This window comes from Bubalus bubalis, chromosome 10 (genome assembly GCF_019923935.1).
Source record: "Bubalus bubalis isolate 160015118507 breed Murrah chromosome 10, NDDB_SH_1, whole genome shotgun sequence".
Classification (NCBI taxonomy): domain Eukaryota; kingdom Metazoa; phylum Chordata; class Mammalia; order Artiodactyla; family Bovidae; genus Bubalus; species Bubalus bubalis.
In genome coordinates this window covers 80910731-80930737 of record NC_059166.1, presented here as the reverse complement: position 1 = coordinate 80930737, position 20007 = coordinate 80910731, and the positions used below count along the sequence as shown (strand labels likewise).

At 38.9% G+C, this 20007-nt stretch overlaps 1 protein-coding gene across 1 annotated transcript in view; it reads right to left on the bottom strand.

Annotated features, from left to right (window-relative positions):
• The window catches only part of ME1 (malic enzyme 1), a 221658-nt gene that overhangs the window by 102041 nt on the left and 99610 nt on the right, over positions 1-20007 (bottom strand). The window contains exons 4-5 of the mRNA XM_025294822.3: positions 15090-15165; positions 10848-11009 (exon numbers count right to left, since the gene is read on the bottom strand). Coding sequence (XP_025150607.2) covers positions 10848-11009; positions 15090-15165 — 238 coding nt within the window. The remainder of the gene's footprint in view (positions 1-10847; positions 11010-15089; positions 15166-20007) is intronic.

Genomic DNA, 20007 nt, shown 5'->3' with positions numbered 1-20007 from the left:
TTCCCTTCTCCAGGAGATCTTCCCAACTCAGGGATTGAATGCAGGTCTCCTGCATTGCAGGCAGATTCTTCACCAGCTGGGCCACAAGGGAAGCCCATTCTCTTAAAGACAAAAACAATTTACTTCAGGTAAAAGATAAACTTTATATAACAACTGCTTTACAAGTAAATTAAAGAAAACATGGACTATGAAATAACAGATTAAAGATAAGGTAAAAACACAATCATCCTACCTAAATAAATACTTTGCATTGTTAACTTAAAAAATAAGAGTATATTTTAGTCAAGTGCTTCTGTAAACTTCGAGTTGTAAGCTGCAGAGATTTAAGAAGTCAGAAAGTGAGGACTGTCTTACCAATCAGCTGTTAATTCCTTTTCCACTTTCATTACTACTCAATATAGGTATTTATGATAAATGAAGAAAACATTTGTAAAATAATTTATTAAAAGGGGATCTAATCCTCAAGAAATTTTCTAGATTCTGGAAAAAAAAACCTAAATGTTGTGATCAATTAATTTTGTATTTTTATTATGAAGTATAAACTGAACAGAGATCCACAAAAGGGATGAGATTAAAAACTGCTATTACAGATATTTTGACTACAAGTGGTTTTTCCAAATGTGAAAGTGGAACAAAGAATGGCAACATAAAAACTACATTTTCCACAAACCCATCAACTCAACCATATTTTAGCGAAGTAAATTTTTTGTCTTCTCAGTAAAGCAGTAGTGCAAGGATAAAGAGAACAGAGTGTCAATGTGTGTCCCAGACAGGGGAATAAGAAGACCCTACACTCACCCCACAGACACACTAAATGGCAACTCTTTACAGAACAAGTATCTATAAGAAAGACCTGAAGTTTTACAGAAAAGATTTTCTACAAAGAAAAAGACAGGAAGAAGCACAATGAGACAGATGAGGGGCAGAGACAAGATAGTCAGGACCCATACCGCCAAAAATAGGAGGAGTATCACATTCAGAGGTTCTTCCCAAGGAACAAGGGGTCTGAGCCCAGGAGTTCTGTACTGCAAAGATGAGTCCCCAGAATATCAGGCTTTGAAAACCAGTAGGTCTTCTATCTGAGAGAGCTGGATGGCAGTAGGAAACGGACTTGGCTCTTAAAAAGTATAAGCAAAGTTCTCACCCACGCCAATTTCCTGTCCAGAGGCAGTAGTTTGAAAGGGGGGCTGGGTCCAACAGACTTGTTAATCTAAGAGAGCCACCTAAATATGCAAGAAGCAACTGCAACTGGAAAAGAAGTGCTGGCAACAGCCACTTGGGAGAGCTCATTCTACTATGTTAACACTGGCTCTGGCAAAGCTCCATTTTGGTCTCTTCCTGCTAGCTTATTAACACCAAGGTCAAAGCCCCGTACTCCAGCAGGCCAGCATTAGCCACAAGTTTCCCAGCTGCACAGCCAGCAAAGTAGAGACCCGGCCTCACCCACCAGTAGGCTGGCAGCAGGCCGGTGCAACCCTGTGTCATGCAGCCAAATGCACAGGAAGCCTACTCTCCTGTCCAGTAGGCCTAGAGCCACCTCATGAGGCACAGCCTCACAGTCAACCAGCGCAGGAACCAGCCCTGACTACCAGCGGGCCCACAGGAGCTGACCCTGTCAAAACAGAAGGAAGCACCCAGTCCACACAGGGCATACCCTTACAACATACAGCTCTGGTAACCAGAGAGAAGACTGCTGCTGGGCCCCCTAGGACATCTCCTACATAACCATATAAAAGTGCCAACATCTGTTGGATCATAGAGAAAGAAAATGAATTCCAGAAAAGCATCTCCTTCTGCTTCATTGACTACGATAAAGTCTTTGACTGTGTGGATAACCACAAACTGTGGAAAACTCTTAAAGAGATGGGAATAATAGACTGCCTTATCTGCTTCCTAAGAAACCTGCATCAGGGTCAAGAGGCAACAGTTACAACCAGACATGGAACAACAGACTGGTTATAAATTGGGAAGGGAGTACAATAAGATTGTATATTGTCACCTGTTTATTTAACTTATATGCAGAGTACATCATGCAAAATGCTGGACTGGAGGAATCACAAGTTGGAATCAAGATGGCCAGGAGAAATACCAACAAGTGCAGACATGTGGATGATACAACTCTAACGGCAGAAACTGAAGAGGAACTAAAGGGCCTCTTTGATGAGGATGAAAGAGGGGCGTGTAAAAGCTGACTTGAAACAACATGAAAAACCTAAGATCATGGCATCCTGTCCCATTACTTCATGGCAAATAGAAGGGAGATAAGTGGCAGTAGTGACAGATTTTCTTTTCTTGGGCTCCAAAATCACTGCAGATAGTGACTGCAGCCATGAAATTAAAAGATGCTCCTTCCTTGGAAGAAAAGTTATGACAAACCTAGACAGCATATTAAAAAGCAGAGACATCAATTTGCTAACAAACGTCCATATAGTCAAAGCTATGATTTTTCCAGTAGTCATGTACGGATGTGAGAGTTGAACAATAAAGGAGATTGAGTGCCAAAAAATTGATGCTTTCGAATTGTGGCGCTAAAGAAGACTCTTGAGAGTCCCCTGGACTTGCAAGGAGATCAAACCTGACAATCCTAAAGGAAATAAATCCTGAATATTCATTGGAAGGACTGATGCTAAAGCTGAAGCGCTAACAACAACTTCAGCCACCTGATGCAGAGAGCCAACTCATTGGAAAAGATCCTGATGCTAGGAAAAATGGAAGGCAAAAGGAGAAGGGGGTGGCAGTGGATGAGATGGCTAGATAGCATCACTGACTCAAGTACATGAATTTGAGCAAACTCTAGCAGATGCATTGGAGAGGGAAATGGCAATCCACTCCAGTGTTCTTCCCTGGAGAATCCCAGGGACGGGGGAGCCTGGTGGGCTGCCATCTATGGGGTCGCACAGAGTCGGACATGACTGAAGGGACTTAGCAGCAGCAGCAGCTAGGAGATGTGAGAGTTGGACTGTGAAGAAAGCTGAGTGCCGAAAAATTGATGCTTTTGAACTGTGGTGTTGGAGAAGACTCTTGAGAGTCCCTTGGACTGCAAGGAGATCCAACCAGTCCATTCTAAAGGAGATCAGCCCTGGGATTTCTTTGGAAGGAATGATGCTAAAGCTGAAACTCCAGTACTTTGGCCACCTCACGCGAAGAGTTGACTCATTGGAAAAGACTCTGATGCTGGGAGGGATTGGGGGCAGGAGGAAAAGGAGTTGACAGAGGATGAGATGGCTGGATGGCATCACTGACTCGATGGACGTGAGTCTGAGTGAACTCCGGGAGTTGGTGATGGACAGGGAGGCCTGGCGTGTTGCAATTCATGGGGTCACAAAGAGTCGGACACGACTGAGCGACTGAACTGAACTGAACTAGGAAATAGTGAAAAACAGGGAAGCCTGGCATGCTGCAGTCCATGGGGTTGCAAAGAGTTGGATATGACTTAGCAACTGAACAACAACATGTGGTACTTAAATACATAAAACAAGTACTAAGAACATAAAGGGAGAAAGCAACAGTAATAATAGTAAGGCACTTTAACATCCCACTTACACCAACAGACAGATCATCTACACAGAAAAGCAATAAGGAAACATCGCCCTTAAACAACACATTAGACCAGATGTACTTAATAGATTTATGAAACATTCCATCCAAAACCAGCATAATGCACATTTCTTTTCAAGTGTACATGGAACATTCTCAGGACAGATCACATGTTAGACCACAAAACAAGCCACAGTAAATTTAAGAAAACTGAAATCATATCAAGCATATTTTCTAACCACAATGCTATGAGACCAGAAATCAACTATAAGAAAAAAATGCAAAAAAAAAAAAATAAAAAAAGCAAACACGTGGAGGCTAAAATATATGCTACTAAACAACTAATGGATCACTGAAGAAATCAAAGAAGACATCAAAAAATGCCTGGAAATAAATTAAAATAAAAACAAAATGATCCAAAATCTATGGGATGCAGCAAAAGCAGTCCTTAGACAGACGTTTATACTGATACAAGCTTCCCTCAGGAACTAAGACAACTCTCAAACAACCTAACCTTATACCCAAAGGAGCTAGAAAAAGGACAAAACATCCGAAAGTTAGTAGAAGGAAAGAAACCATATAGGTCAGAGCAGAAATAAATAAAAGGGAAACTTTAACAAAAGATCTATGAAATTAAGAGCTGGGCTTCTGAAAAGGTAAACAAAATTGATAAACCTTTAGCCAGACTCATCAAGAAAAAAAATCCAGAAGGCCCAAGTCAGTAAGGTCAGAAATGCAAAAGAAGATACAAGAGACACCACAGAAATACAAAAGATCACAACAGACTACAATAAACAAATAAAATGGACAACTGAGAAGAAATGAATAAATTTCTAGAAAGGTACACTATCCCAAGACTGAATTTGGAGGAAACAGAAAATGTGAACAGACCTAATACCAGTAATGAAATTGAATGAATAATTTTAAAAACTCCCAACAAACAAAAGTCTAGGACCAGATGGCTTCAAAAGTAAATTCTACCAAACATTCAGAAAAGGTTTATACCATTTCTCTACAAACTATACCAAAAAAACTGCAGAGGAAGGAACACTTCCGAACTCCTACATGGCCAGCTTCAGTTTGACACCAAAATCAGACAAAGATATCACAAAAAAAAAGTAATTACAGGCCAATATCATTGATGAACACAGACTCAAAACGCAACAAAATACTAGCAATCTGAATCCAACAATACATTAGAAGGATCATACACCATAATCAAGTGGGATTTATCCCAGTAATGCAAAGATTCAATTTCTGCAAATCAGTCAGTGTGATACACCACATTACCAAACTGCAGAATAAAAACCATATAATAATGTCAATAGATGCAGAAAAAGCTTTTGACAGAATTGAATACTCATTTATGATAAAAATTCTCCAGAAAGTGGCCATACAGGGAGCTTACCCCAATATAATAAAGGCCATATGTGACAAACTCATAGCCAACATCATTCTCAATGGTGAAAAGCAGAAAACATTCCCTCTAAGACCAGGAACAAGAGAAGGATATCCACGCTCACCACTTTTATTCAACATAGTTTTGCAAGTCCTAGCCATGGCAATTATACAAGAAATAAAAGGAATTCAAATTGGAAAGAAAATAGAACTGTCACTGTTTGTAGATTAAATGATAATATGCACAGCAATGAGATTTCCCAGGTGGCTCCAGTGCTAAAAAACCTGACTGCCAATGCAGGAGATGTAAGAGGCACAAGTTCGATCCCTGGGTTGGGAAGATCCCCTGGAGAAAGGAATGGCAACCCATTCCAGTATTCTTACCTGAAGAATCCCATGGACAGAGGAGCCTGGCGGGCTACAGCTCATGGGGTCACAAAGAGTTGGACACACTGAGCAACTTAGCACATACATCAGATCAAATCAGATCAGTCACTCAGTTGTGTCCGACTCTTTGCGACCCCATGAATTGCAACACGCCAGGCCTCCCTGTCCATCACCAACTCCAGCAAATTCTAAAAGTGCTATCAGAAAACTCCTAGAGCTCACCAAAGAATTCAGCAAAGTTGCAGGACACAAAATTAACACAGAGAAATCTCTTGGATTCTTATATACTAACAACAAAAGATCAGAAAAAGAAATTAAGGAAACAATCCCATTTACCATCACATCAAAAATAATAAAACACCTAGGAATAAACCTGTCTAAGGAGGTAAAAGACAGAAAGCTGTAAGACATTGATGAAAGAAATTGTAGATGACATAAACTGATGGAAATATACAATATGTTCATGGATTAGAAAAATTAATGTTGTTAAAATGACAACATTCTGTGCCTATTCTACCCAAGGCACTGAATAGATTCAGTGCAATCCCTATCAAAATACCACGGACATTTTTCACAGACCTAGAACAAATAATTTAAAATTTTCTATGGAAACACAAAAGAACTCCAACAGCCACAACAATCTTGAGAAAGAACAGAGCTAGAGGAATCAGGATCCCTAACTTCAGTTCAGTTCAGTTCAGTCACTCCGTTGTGTCCGACTCTTTGCGACCCCATGAGTCGCAGCACGCCAGGCCTCCCTGTCCATCACCAACTCCCGGAGTTCACCCAAACTCATGTCCATCGAGTCGGTGTTGCCATCCAGCCATCTCATCCTCTGTCATCCCCTTCCCCTGCCCCTAATCCCGCCCAGCATCAGGGTCTTTTCCAATGAGTCAGCTCTTCACATCAGGTGGCCAAAGTATTGGAGTTTCAGCTTTAGCATCAGTCCTTCCAAAGAACATCCAGGACTGATCTCCTTCAGAATGGACTGGTTGGACCTCCTTGCAGTCCAAAGGACTCTCAAGAGTCTTCTCCAACACCACAGTTCAAAAGCATCAATTTTTTGGCGCTGAGATTTCTTCACAGTCCAACTCTCACATCCATACATGACCAGTGGAAAAACCATAGCCTTGACTAGACGGACCTTTGTTTTCAGACTATATTAAAAACTATAATAATCGAAACAGCATGATACTGGCACAAAAACAGATGCATAAATCAACTGAATAGAACAGAGAGCTCAGAAATAAACCCCACACATTTATATTCAATTAATCTATGACAAGGAGGCAAGAATATGAAATGGAAAAAAGACAATCTATTCAATAAGTGGTGCTGGGAAAACTGAACAGCTACATGTAAAAGAATGACATTAGAACATTCTCTAACATTGCACACCAAAATAAAATCAAAATGGATTCAAGACCTAAATGTAAGACCAGAAACTATAAAATTCCCAGAAGAAAACATAGCTGGAACACTCTGACATAAATCATAACAATGCTTTTGAGTATGTCTCCAAAAGCAAAAGAAACAAAAGCAAAGATAAACAAATCAGATCTAATTAAACTCAGCTTTTGCTCAGGAAAGAAAAGCGTCAACAAAGCAAAAAGATGACCTGCTGAATGGGAGAAAACATTTGCAAATGTTATCAATAAGGGGTTAATATTCAAAATATAGAGGCAGCTTATATTAAAAAACAAATAACCTGATTAAAAAATGGACAGAATTGAATAGACATTTTTCCAAAGAAGACATACAGATGGCCAACAGACACATGAAAAGATATTTAACCTCACTAATCATCAGAGAAATGCAAATCAAAGCCACAATGCGATATCACCTCACACCTCTCAGAATGGCTATCATCAAAAAGACCACAAATTACAAATGTTGGCAGGATGTGCAGAAAAGGGAACCCTCATACATCACTGGTGGGAAAGTAAATTGGTGTAGCCCCTATGGAAAATAGTATGAAGGTTTCTCAAAATACTAAAAACAGAACTACCATATGGCCACACAATTACACTCTGGTTATATACCCAAGAAGGGCTTCCCTGGTAGCTCAGCAGTTAAAGCGTCTGCCTGCCATCCGGGAGACCGGGTTTGATCCCTGGGTTGGGAAGATCCCCTGGAGAAGGAAATGGCAACCCACTCCAGTATTCTTGCCTGGAGAATCCCATGGATGGAGGAGCCTGGTGGGCTACAGTCCACGGGGTCACAAAGAGTCAGACATGACTGAGCGACTTCACTTTCACTTTATATACCCAAAGAAAACGAAAACACTTAGCTGAAAAGATACATGCACCTCAATGTTCATAGCATTATTTATGATTGCCAAGGTTTGGAAGCTACCTGTTAAGTCACTTGAGTCGTGTCCGACTCTGTGTGACCCCATAGACGACAGCCAACCAGGCTCCCCCGTCCCTGGGATTCTCCAGGCAAGAACCCTGGAGTGGGTTGCCATTTCCTTCTCCAATGCATGAAAGTGAAGTCGCTCAGTCATGTCCGACTCCTAGTGAGCCCATGGACTGCAGCCTACCAGGGTCCTCCATCCATGGGATTTTCCAGGCAAGAGTACTGGAGTGGAGTGCCATGGAAGCTATCTAAAAAGCTACCTAAGCTATCCACATGGAATAGTGGGGTGCCATGGAAGCTACCTAAGCTATCCACAAGAAATGAATGGATAAAGAAGATGTGGCACACACACACACACACACACATACACACAATGGAATACTACTCAGCCATAAAAAAGAATGACCTTTTGCTTTTTATAACAACATGGATGGACCTGCAGGGTATTATCCTAAAGTGAAAGTGAAATAAGTTTGACGAAGAAAGACAAATACTGTAAGATATCATTTATATGTGGAATCTCAAAATAAACTAGTGAACATAATGAAAAAGAAACAGACAAAGGTACAGAGAACAAACTAGTGATTATCAGTACAGGAGAGAGATGGTGTAAAGGACAATAAAGGGATAGGAGATTAAGAGGTCAAAACTATTATGTATAAAATAAGTTACAAGGATATATTGTATATCACAGGGAATATAACCAATATTTTATATAATAATAACTATAAATGGAATATAACCTTTAAAGATTTTGAAATTGTGAATTAGTATGCTGTACACTTGAAATTTACATAATATATAGTAAATCAACTATACATCAATTAAAACAAAAATAAAAACAAAACCCTAAGGTACTCGGCAAAAGCATTTCTAAGATAGTTGATAGCAATATATGTCTACCACAGGAAACAAGAAAAATCTAAAACCATCTAAACTTACACCTCAAGAACTACATAAAGAAGACAAAACAAAACCCAAAGAAGGAAAAAAAAAATCATAAAGATCAGAGCAAAAATAAATGAAATAGAGACAGACAACATCAATGAAACTAAGAGCTGGTCCTTTGTAAAGATAAACAAAATTAATAAACCTATAGTCAGATTTATCAAGGAAAAAAGAGAAAGGGCCCAAATATATAAAATCAGAAATAAAAGATGAAAAGTTAAAAAAGAAACACCACATAAACACAAAGGGTCATAAAAGATTACTATGAACAATCATATGCCAATAAAATGGACAACCTACTAGAAATGAATAAATTCTTAGAAATTTACATCTCCCAAAAACTGAATCAGGAAAAAATACTTATTATAAGAAATGAAATTGAATCAGTGATAATAATAATAATAAATCTCAACAAATGAAAGTACAGAACCATGAGGCTTCACAGGGAAAACTCTATAAGACATTTAAAGAAGAGTTAACACCTATCCATCTCAAACTATTCCAAAAAGTAGAAGAGAAAGGAATCCTTCCAAGCTTATTCTAAAGGCCACTATCACCTTGATATAAATAATAAGAGAAGGATGTTCCACACAAGAGAGGAAATTAATAGCTAATGTCACTGATGAATATAGAAACAAAAATCCTAAACTAAATATTAGCAAAACAAATTCAACCATACATCAAAAGAATCAAACACCATAATCAAGTGGGATTTATCCCAAGAATGCAAGTATGGTTCAATATCAGCAAATTAATGTGATGCAACACATCAATGTGAGATACCACATTAACCAATTAAACAATAGAAAAATCATATAATCATCTCGACAGATGACAAAAAGCCTTTTTAACAAAATTCAACATCCATTAATGATAAAAACTGTCAACACAGTGGATACAGAGAAAACACACCTTAACATGATAAATATCTCATTTGATGATGACATTCTAGGCCTAGGTTTGATATTCACATGCAACTTTTTAAAAGTCTATCTTAATTGACCATTATTTTTCATCTCTATTTCAGAAAATTCTACCTTTAATTTCTAGTATCTATCACCCATGTGTGTGTGCTCAGTCATTTCAGTCGTGTCTGACTCTTTGTGACCCTATGGACCATAGCCCGCTAGACTCCTCTGTCCATGGGACTCTCCAGGGAAGAATACTGGAGTAGGTTGCCATGAACCTCGTTCAGGGGCTCTTCCTGACCCTGGGATTGTCTCTTATGGGTTGACCCATGTCTCTTATGACTCCTGCACTGGCAGGTGGGTTCTTTACCACTAATGCCACCTGGCAAGCTCATCTATCACCCACAATTGATCCAAGTATTACCAATTACAGATGAGCAAAATTATGTAGTACTTAATATATAACTTTTGGGGGGGGGCGGCAAGAATACTGGAGTGGGTTGCCGTTCCCTTCTCCAGGAGATCTTGCCGACCCAGGGATTGAACCCGGGTCTCCCACATTGTAGGAGATGCTTTACCGTGACTCAGATGGTAACCACTCCAGTACTCTTGCCTGGAAAATCCCATAGACGGAGGAGCCTGGTAGGCTAGAGTCCATGGGGTCAGAAAGAGTCGGATACAATTGAGCGACTTCACTTTAATATATAACTTTAAGATTCTATCAATGCAGTAGGCAGATGCTTTACCGTGGCTCAGACGGTAACCACTCCAGTACTTTTGCCTGGAAAATCCCATAGACGGAGGAGCCTGGTAGGCTAGAGTCCATGGGGTCAGGAAGAGTCGGACACGACTAAGCGACTTCACTTTAATATATAACTTTAAGAGTCTATCAATGCAGTAAAGAGAAATGCTAAACTCCAAATAATCTACTGCAGACTTTTAGAACAAGATATCAGACTGACTATACTTAATAAATTTCTGTCTAGTATAAAAAACAGTAATTTTTTAAAAGTAACAATGATACCCTAAAGTAAATCATACACTCTACAGAATAATGGGCTGAGTGCTTACTAAAGGATAATAAAACACTAAAGAAGCTGGTAAAAGATTATTCATATTATAGAAAAGAAGAAAAGAAACGGAAAAGAGAATGAGTAATTTTTCTTATAAGAGTTGAGGGATGGGTTTGAGGAGAGAGAAAGAATCAAAGAGAAAAAAAATGAATTTCATGAGGTTCCTAAAATAATCTCAAAATGCAGGAATGGTACTACTTTTTAAGGTATATAGTTGTTACAGACTTAAAGTGTTTACCTCATTTTCTGTTCCCACATCCAGCATGACAGGCAAACACTGTTGAGGGTTCATCCCTCCACAAGCTGTATACAGAGCCAGTTTACCCACTGGGATGCCCATCCCATTACAGCCAAGGTCTCCCAAGCCAAGAATACGTTCTCCATCAGTCACCACAATAGCCTTGAATAAAAAGAAAAATATATTAATAGATGTTTGCAAATCCTGGGCCATAGTTCCTACTCTCTATTTCTGAAGTTAAATATTTATGCAATGAAATACTAAGCTGTCAGAAAACATAAATGGTGGACATGATTTTATATGAGCATAAATGATGGAAATGATTTTGTATAATCATTAAGTGTAGAAGAGTGGGGAGAATAAATTGGAAACATGTATTTTAAATGTAGTTTTAAAATATATACAGATGATTAATTTGATTGTTTAAAAATAAAAAGACAGATCAGATCAGATCAGTCGCTCAGTCCTGTCCGACTCTTTGCAAGCCCATGAATCGCAGCACGCCAGGCCTCCCTGTCCATCACCAACTCCTGGAGTTCACTCAGACTCACGTCCATCGAGTCAGTGATGCCATCCAGCCATCTCATCCTCTGTCGTCCCCTTCTCCTCCTGCCCCCAATCCCTCCCAGCATCAGAGTCTTTTCCAATGAGTCAACTCTTTGCATGAGGTGGCCAAAGTACTGGAGTTTCAGCTTTAGCATCATTCCTTCCAAAAAAATCCCAAGGCTGATCTCCTTCAGAATGATTCAAACAACTCAAAGAACTCAAGTCTTCAATCAGGAGGAGTACATGGGCAGAGTACACATAAATAAAAAGCTCACACTGGGAAATGAAGTGACACTTACGACAGCTTGGAAACTAATCACATCCATTTTGAGTACCATTAGAGGACAGCCCATGATTAAATAGCACATAATTACTGAGGAGTCCCCAGTGCTCTGATCTTTAGTTTATGTATCCTTCTAATTTCACAACAATGCTGATTCATCCTCTTCAACTCTTATTACACCGGATACTGTCCTACCAAGCACGGTCTATTGCTACTCTTAACTGACAGTAGAGTAGTACTAGACAATTATTTTTTATTTTAGTTTATTTCTAATCTAAGTTTATTTTAGTTTACTTCTAATTTTAGTTTATTTTTATATCTAAAAAGCATGCATTTTAATCATGTGGAGATTTTAATTCTAAGTAATTTGTTGTCTTTATTGAAATTAATGGATCTATCATCTTTATTCTGTAATTCGTGGCCATTATATAAATTTAAGCAAAACCAATTTTGTGAGACAGAATTTATTAGATTTTCTACAAACTACTACACTCGTCATATCCATTGAGCCTAGAATAAAATGTCAGTTATTGACTTTGGATAAACTGATGAATTAAAGCTTCTGTTTCTTATAGATAAAAATGGGGATTAAAAAAAAAGGTACTTCTCAGAGTATATGCATGAAATTAGGAACCAATTGTGTTTTGCTCGCCCCCGTACACCAATACCTAGCACAGCACTTGGCACACAGAAAACGATCAACAAGCATTAGTCAATTGAATAAATCTATGATTCAATACTGAAGACGGGAATGGCAAACCACTTCAGTATTCTTACTTGAGAAACCCATGAACAGTATGAAAGGCAAAAATATAGGACACTGAAAGATGAACTCCCCAGGTCGGTAGGTGCCCAATATGCTACTGGAGATCAGTGGAGAAATAACTCCAGAAACAAAGAAGAGATGGAGCCAAAGCAAAAACAACACCCAGTTGTGGATGTGACTGGTGATGGAAGGCCATGAAATTAAGACGCTTACTCCTTGGAAGGAAAGTTATAACCAACCTAGACAGCATATTAAAAAGCAGAGACACTACTTTGCCAACAAAGGTCCGTCTAGTCAAGGCTATGGTTTTTCCAGGAGTCATGTATGGATGTTGAGAGTTGGACTGTAAAGAAAGCTGAGCACTGAAGAATTGATGCTTTTGAACTGTGGTGTTGGAGAAGACTCTTGAGAGTCCCTTGGACTGCAAGGAGATCCAACCAGTCCATTCTAAAGGAGATCAGTCCTGGGTGTTCACTGAAAGGACTGATGTTAAAGCTGAAACTCCAATACTTTGGCCACCTGATGAAGAACTGACTCATTTGAAAAGCCCCTAATGTTAGGAAAGATTCAAGGTGGGAGAAGAAGGGGGTGACAGAGGATGAGATGGTTGGATGGCATCACCGACACAATGGACATGGGTTTGAGTAAACTCTGGGGGTTGGTGATGGACAGGGAGGCCTGGCATGCTGCAGTCCATGGGGTTGCAAAGAGTCAGACACGACCAAGAGACTGAACTGAACTGATGATTCAATACAATGAAATCATGATATACAAGAACTTATCACAGTACCCAATACATTACAAATTCTCAAAAAAACTGTAGGTATTAATACTATTATTATCATAAGGACTAATGTACAGAATCAGAGCATTTTAGAAGTAAGGGGGGATTTGGAGTATATTCAGTCTATCCCTCTTATTTTCTATCCCTCTTTAATCCCTCTGAACATCAGAGAACTGAAATAATTTGCCTCAGGTGATTTATCTGGTTAATGTCGAAGAAACAAGACCTGAGTGTTTGCTTTTTCTACCACACAAAATGCGTATACAAAAATTTTTGTTATCTTTTCATTTAGTTTTCTATTCACCTATATGCAGTTCAGCTCAGTTCAGTCGCTCAGTCGTGTCCGACTCTTTGCAACCCCATGAAGTGCAGCACGCCAGGCCTCCCTGTCCATCACTAACTCCAGAGTTCACTCAAACTCACGTCCATTGAGTTGGTGATGCCATCCAGCCATCTCATCCTCTGTCGTCCCCTTCTCCTCCTGACCCCAATCCAATCCCTCCCAGCATCCGAGTCTTTTCCAATGAGTCAACTCTTCACATGAGGTGGCCACAGTACTGGAGTTTCAGCTTTAGCATCATTCCTTCCAAAGAACACCAAGGACTGATCTCCTTTAGAATGGACTGGTTGGATCTCCTTGCAGTCCAAGGGACTCTCAAGAGTCTTCTCCAACACCACAGTTCAAAAGCATCAACTCTTCGGCACTCAGCTTTCTTCACAGTCCAACTCTCACATCCATACATGACCACTGGAAAAACCATAGCCTTGACTAGACGGACCTTTGTTGGCAAAGTAATGTCTCTACTTTTGAATATGCTATCTAGGTTGGTCATAACTTTCCTTCCAAGGAGTAAGCGTCTTTTAATTTCATGGCTGCAATCACCATCTACAGTGATTTTGGAGCCCAGAAAAAGTCTGACACTGTTCCACTGTTTCCCCATCTATTTCCCATGAAGTGATGGGACCAGATGCCATGATCTTCGTTTTCTGAATGTTGAGCTTTAAGCCAACTTTTTCACTCTCCTCTTTCACTTTCATCAAGAGGCTTTTGAGTTCCTCTTCACTTTCTGCCATAAGGGTGGTGTCATCTGCATATCTGAGGTTATTGATATTTCTCCCCGCAATCTTATGCAGCTCTTAAAGAACTGCCTTAAAAGTAAATACATTGAAGAGAAGGGTGAAAATTATTTCTGCATACTCCATAAAGCTGATCTTTGTCAAATCTTCCACATCTCATTACAAAGGGTCAATATGTTAGGCTGTTTTGGAGGAGGCAACTTGAGACACCGGCATTCAGGTCCCACCACCACCACATACTACTGTGTAATCCACCTGCACCTTCCTTTCCTCATGGAATTACCATGATACTAAATACATGAGTTAATCTAGGTAAAGTGTCTCACTCAGAAAGCTACCAAATGTCAGATACAACATTATTCTGTTTTCATTAGCTTCCTCCCTCCCAGAGGAAGTCCCATAAGATACTTGAGGTTACCATGCTAAAGGAAATGAATTAACAGATGTTTTTCTGCCCACATTGATTCTTCTAAGTAGATGAATAATTACAGAAGAAATAGGAGTTTGCTTAAAGAAATTCAGATACTACTTCAACATTTTTTCAACACTTATTGTCACAATAAATAAAGAAATACTAAAAAAAAAAACTTGACAGAAATAAAGGGGAAACTTAGAATCTAAATGGTATCAGGATAAAACTAATCCACTATGCAAAAATCAATCGGATATAAATTGAAAAGCTAGAGAATGCTACCGCCACCTAGTATTGTGAAAAGGGTCAGTATGTTATGGGACAGGAAAAAGAACAAATGTGCCACAATGGAAAAAAAGTGGTAACTAACTTACCTTGATGACATCTTCTGGCCATGCATTAAGAACGGAAGAAATATGTCCTCGATCATGGATACTAATAAAGAGACCTCTGACAGGAAAGAAAAAAAGAGTAATTTTAATTTACTTCAGACTTGTCAAACTCTCAGGAACATTTAAAAATTTTTAAATCCATTTTCTATATCTCCAGTTTTACCTATAATTTTTATCAAAGCCATTAAACGTATTTCCATCTTCATCAATAATGTTTACCAAAATTATTTCCTTAAACAAATAAGGGACAGGAATCTTATAAGTAAGGTTATTACTTGTAATATTGTTAGTTATCATATTAAATAATATATTGACATCTACAATAAAGGCAGGTTAATCCTTATAACACATATTCTTAAGTATTTTTAATTTAACATTCCCAATTTTTATACATAGTTTAAATAGCATTATCATTTCTCCCATAGATTATAGTCTTCATTAAATAAGATAATACATGTAAAAGCACTTTGAAAAACAGCATGAAGCACATGTACACAGGCATTTTCACTGCTTATTCCATTATTACATATTCACAGTGTGAAGACAGGACCACCTATAGGAGTGGGCTGAAGTGACAAACACATGCTGAGCAGTCCTTTAATGTGAAAATTACCTGTGAAACCCTGATACTGAGTCCCCCCCAAACCGAGTTTATGATTAATCCCTCTATCCAAAACTTTATTCTTTCTTGTCCCCTCAATCCTTAATCAATTCGAGTCAGATGCTAAAATTACTGTTGTTACCATTGTTAAGGCACTAAAATTGCTGTTGTTGATATCATCGCTGATGTATTAAAAATAACATCATTGCTATTATAGATAAACATTATTAACACACAACCTTGGATTGTTTCTCTAAGGCATGATGAGCTAACAGACCCCCAAGCCACGGACCACCTGGCCAGAGAATCCAAACCAGAAGCATCCTGACACTTGAAACCATGATTAAGGAATGTAGTTAAATGTAAGATGATGACTGACCCCAGCCTCTGTTCTTCCCCTTTAAAAACACCCAACTGAAAGACCAAGCCTATCCCCCCCTCCTTTGTTTGGCTTCCTGCAATAAACCCTTTGCTGCAAACTCCTGCTGCCAGAGCTCAGTTTCACTTGATTCTTTGCTTTGTGGTCTCCGTTGTTTGTAACTCTATTCTTCACGCTCAGTTTTAACTCTCAGTCTTTAACGGTGCTCTCCTATGGCTTCCCAATTCCTATGAAAGCTTAACAAGGAACTTTAAAAATTAAAGTAAAAAATGTGCAGATGTCTTAATATTGCCACAAAAACATAAATGAGTGAACAGTCTTTGGCACATACCAGTCAAACAGGCCTGCAAGAGTTAAACAATCTTGGTTATACTTTAGCTGTTACTACTAACAAACACTTGTAGCTAGACTTGTCCTTCACAAAGCTATTAATAATTACTCTCTGACTCCATATAGATTACACTCTGCACCTGGCATTCTTCTCCCCTTTCACTCTGTTGTACCATTCTGATAGCATTTCAGAAAGAAGGTCACTGGCTGATAACTTCAGGGACACCAGACCCAGTTGCTGAGCTGCATGATCTCAGCTGTGGCCATTTTGAAACTTCGCAAAAGGAAAAACAAAATACAAGATCTTCATTGCTTTGAGCCTTATCACCTACCCACAGACTACAAGCCCCGGGATATAACCTCTCTCTATTCCCAGGAATGGGGAGCACAGTACTTGAGGTGCTAGTCTGCTGTGCATTCCACTTTGCCAAGAAAAGATAAAGCCATTTTTCTATTTCCTCCAAACTCTGTTTCAGCATTTTCATTCAGCACCGGTGGACGGTGGGGGGGGGGGGGGGTCAAGATTTTGGCAACAATAACTTATAAGTTTTGCTGTAGTATCGTTAAATCCGACTCAAATGCAGAGAAGCACACACAACACACACACAATCTTAACCACTGTTTAAGGCCACCGTCATTCTACTCTGTCTCCTTCAGAGCAAAACCCTACAGAGACGTGTATATTCTTAACGCCTTCATATCCTTACCTCCCAGTCTCTTTTCACTGTTAATTAGGCTTTTCCTCCTCACGTCTCCACAAAAATAGCTCTTCCCAAAGACACTGCTGACAGACATATGATAAAGACAAAGATCAGCTCTCAACTCTCACCCTATATCCCAACTGTGACTGGCCTGGCTTTCAGTGTCGCGTCCACAGTGAAGATTTTCAGATGTCTGTCCTCCACTGAGACCACTCCCTGGGGCTTCAAACTGTAAATCTAACTAGGTGCCTAAGCCCTCTCATCACTCAGGCCTCAACTCAAATTTGAGTTCCTCAGACAAGACTTCCGACAACAGCAGTCCAAGCACCTCCACTCGAATATTTTTACCATTGTCATAATACTTTTGTTTCTGAAATTCCCTTACCTATTTTCTTATATGTTGGCCATCTGTCTCCTCCCCACCACTGCCCATGCCCCCCTACCCTCCAGGACACATATACACACAAAGCAGTAAGTTCCTTAAGTACAGAGACTCTGTTTTGCTCATATTTATAAGCCCAATGTCTATAAGTGTGTTGGCACATAGTACGTGTCCAACAATATGTGCTGACTTCAAAGTGCTGAAAAAAATAAACCTTCCAAATTAAAAAAAAGTTTCTAAGTTCAGAAAACATGAAGCAAACCCAGACTTATACTGACTTAAGTAATCCAAAATTATATTATGATAGTAAGTACCACAGGCAAATGACTGACGACCGTCTGATTCAACAAAAATATTAATTTACTAAGTTGGCACTAAATTGCATCCTTTCCTGTTTATTTTTTGCTGTTTCATATGAAGTTATTTCCTTCTCCAGAATGATTATATGCTCATTATAAATTATGTATTTCTTTTGGAACCCTGTCATATCCAAATATGCAACCAACAAGGTCTCAATAAATGTCACATTTATAGGAAATATATTTGGACTTTTTAAAGAAGGCAATGCTGTTGAATTATCTAAGATGTTCTTGGCAATGTACATTAAATAATGTTTCTTGGGAACTTGTTAGATAGCCAAGGTTTTCCAAGTAACACTGATCTCAGGAAACAGCATCTTTGTTTTAAACGAGAAGGACAACGAATATATTAAAATTTGCATCAGTTAAATGTCCAAGTTTATTGTACAAACGTATGAGCACAACTTCAGTGAGAGCCATCTGGACACTTGTAATCTCTTGCACTTAGCAGATTCATTTATGCAAAAGTGCTTACTTTTGGAGAAAGCTCAAAAAATGAAGAATCTGTAATGTCCCACCAAAGTCTAGCATTTTGATAGAATAATTTGTAAAACTTCTGGAATGTCTCCTTGATGAGAAATTTAATAAGAGATCCAAAAGTATGTCAGCAAAGACTCATGCTTCCTGGTATAAAAACTGGACATGAAACATTAATCTCAACATACATAAATATATACATTCATAAAATTAAAAGTTCAGACAAGAAAATTATCTATCAATGATATTTTTAAATGAATGGGATTACAGTAAACATATTTTCTTGGTCCAAGTTCGTAGGTTATTAATTCATCAATTTGTTTAAAATACTTAATCTTGATTCAAAGCATATTAACCATGCCAATTAAAATATTCATACTATTGTGTCTAATTCATGTTAGAACTGAGACAATTTAAAAATGTGGATCATTTTCTCAGACACACACTTCAAACTTTTCTCATAACCTCTGATATTGTATATATTCCACTCTAAAACAGATCTGTCAGATAAGATTCTTACTTGATGTTGTCTCACATAACATCTCTAATGAAATTAATTTCATATCAAAATAGAGTTCATTTTCTAACATGCAACTTTCTGTGGTAACCAGACTTATATATTTTCTTATGGCAATGAATTCATGACTGCTCCTGACCCAGAGGAGGAAGCAATCATTCTACAGTTTTCAGTAATAATGCTCTCCTATAGAAGCTGAAGAAATTTAGACTCTGTAATTTTCACAAAATTTGAATTTGCATTAGTGAGCCCCAGTAGCTAACTGAAAGCTGAGTTACTCCAGCGGGTCTAGGCTAATGAGAAAAAAAATGTGCCCACAAAAGCTGTGTTGTGCTGTGCTTAGTCATGCCCAACTTTCTGCAACCCTATGAACTGAAGCCAGTCAGGCTGCTCTGTCCATGGGGATTCTCCAGGCAAGAATACTGGAGGAGGTTGCCATGCCTTTCTCCAGGGGATCTTCCCAACCCAGGGATTGAACCCAGGTCTCCCACATTGCAGGCAGATTCTTTATCATCTGAGTCACCAGGGAAGCCCCATTATACTGGAGTGGGTAGCCTATCCCTTCTCCAGGGGATCTTCCTGACCCAGGAATTGAACCAGGGTCTCCTGCATTGCAAGCAGATTCTTTACCAGCTAATTCAGGTAAAATGAAGTTTCCTATCCAGAGAGACCTAGGATAAAGATGCATCCAGAGAGACCTAGGATAAAGATGCAGAGTTAAGAATCCTATGCCTGGAGTTGAAAGGAATAAAAGAGAAAGAAGAGAAGGTCAAAGAAGAAATATTACAAATTATCTCTCTCCTAGAAGATTAGGATGACTAAGAATAGGCCTTGCGAAAAAAATCTAAAACAACCAGTGTTTCTGAAGCCATAGGAAGTCAAGGGAGGACAATGTTAAGAAAGCTTGGAACAAGAAAATATAGGCACATGAAAAGATGCTCATCATCATTAATTATTAGAGAAATACAAATTAAAACTACAATGAGGTACCAACTCACACAGGTCAGAATGGCCATCATTATAAAGTCTGCTGGTGCACTGGGATGACCCAGAGGGATGGAATGGGGAGAGAGGAGGGAGGAGGGTTCAGGATGGGGAACACATGTATACCTGTGGTGGATTCATTTGATATTTGGCAAAACTAATACAGTTAT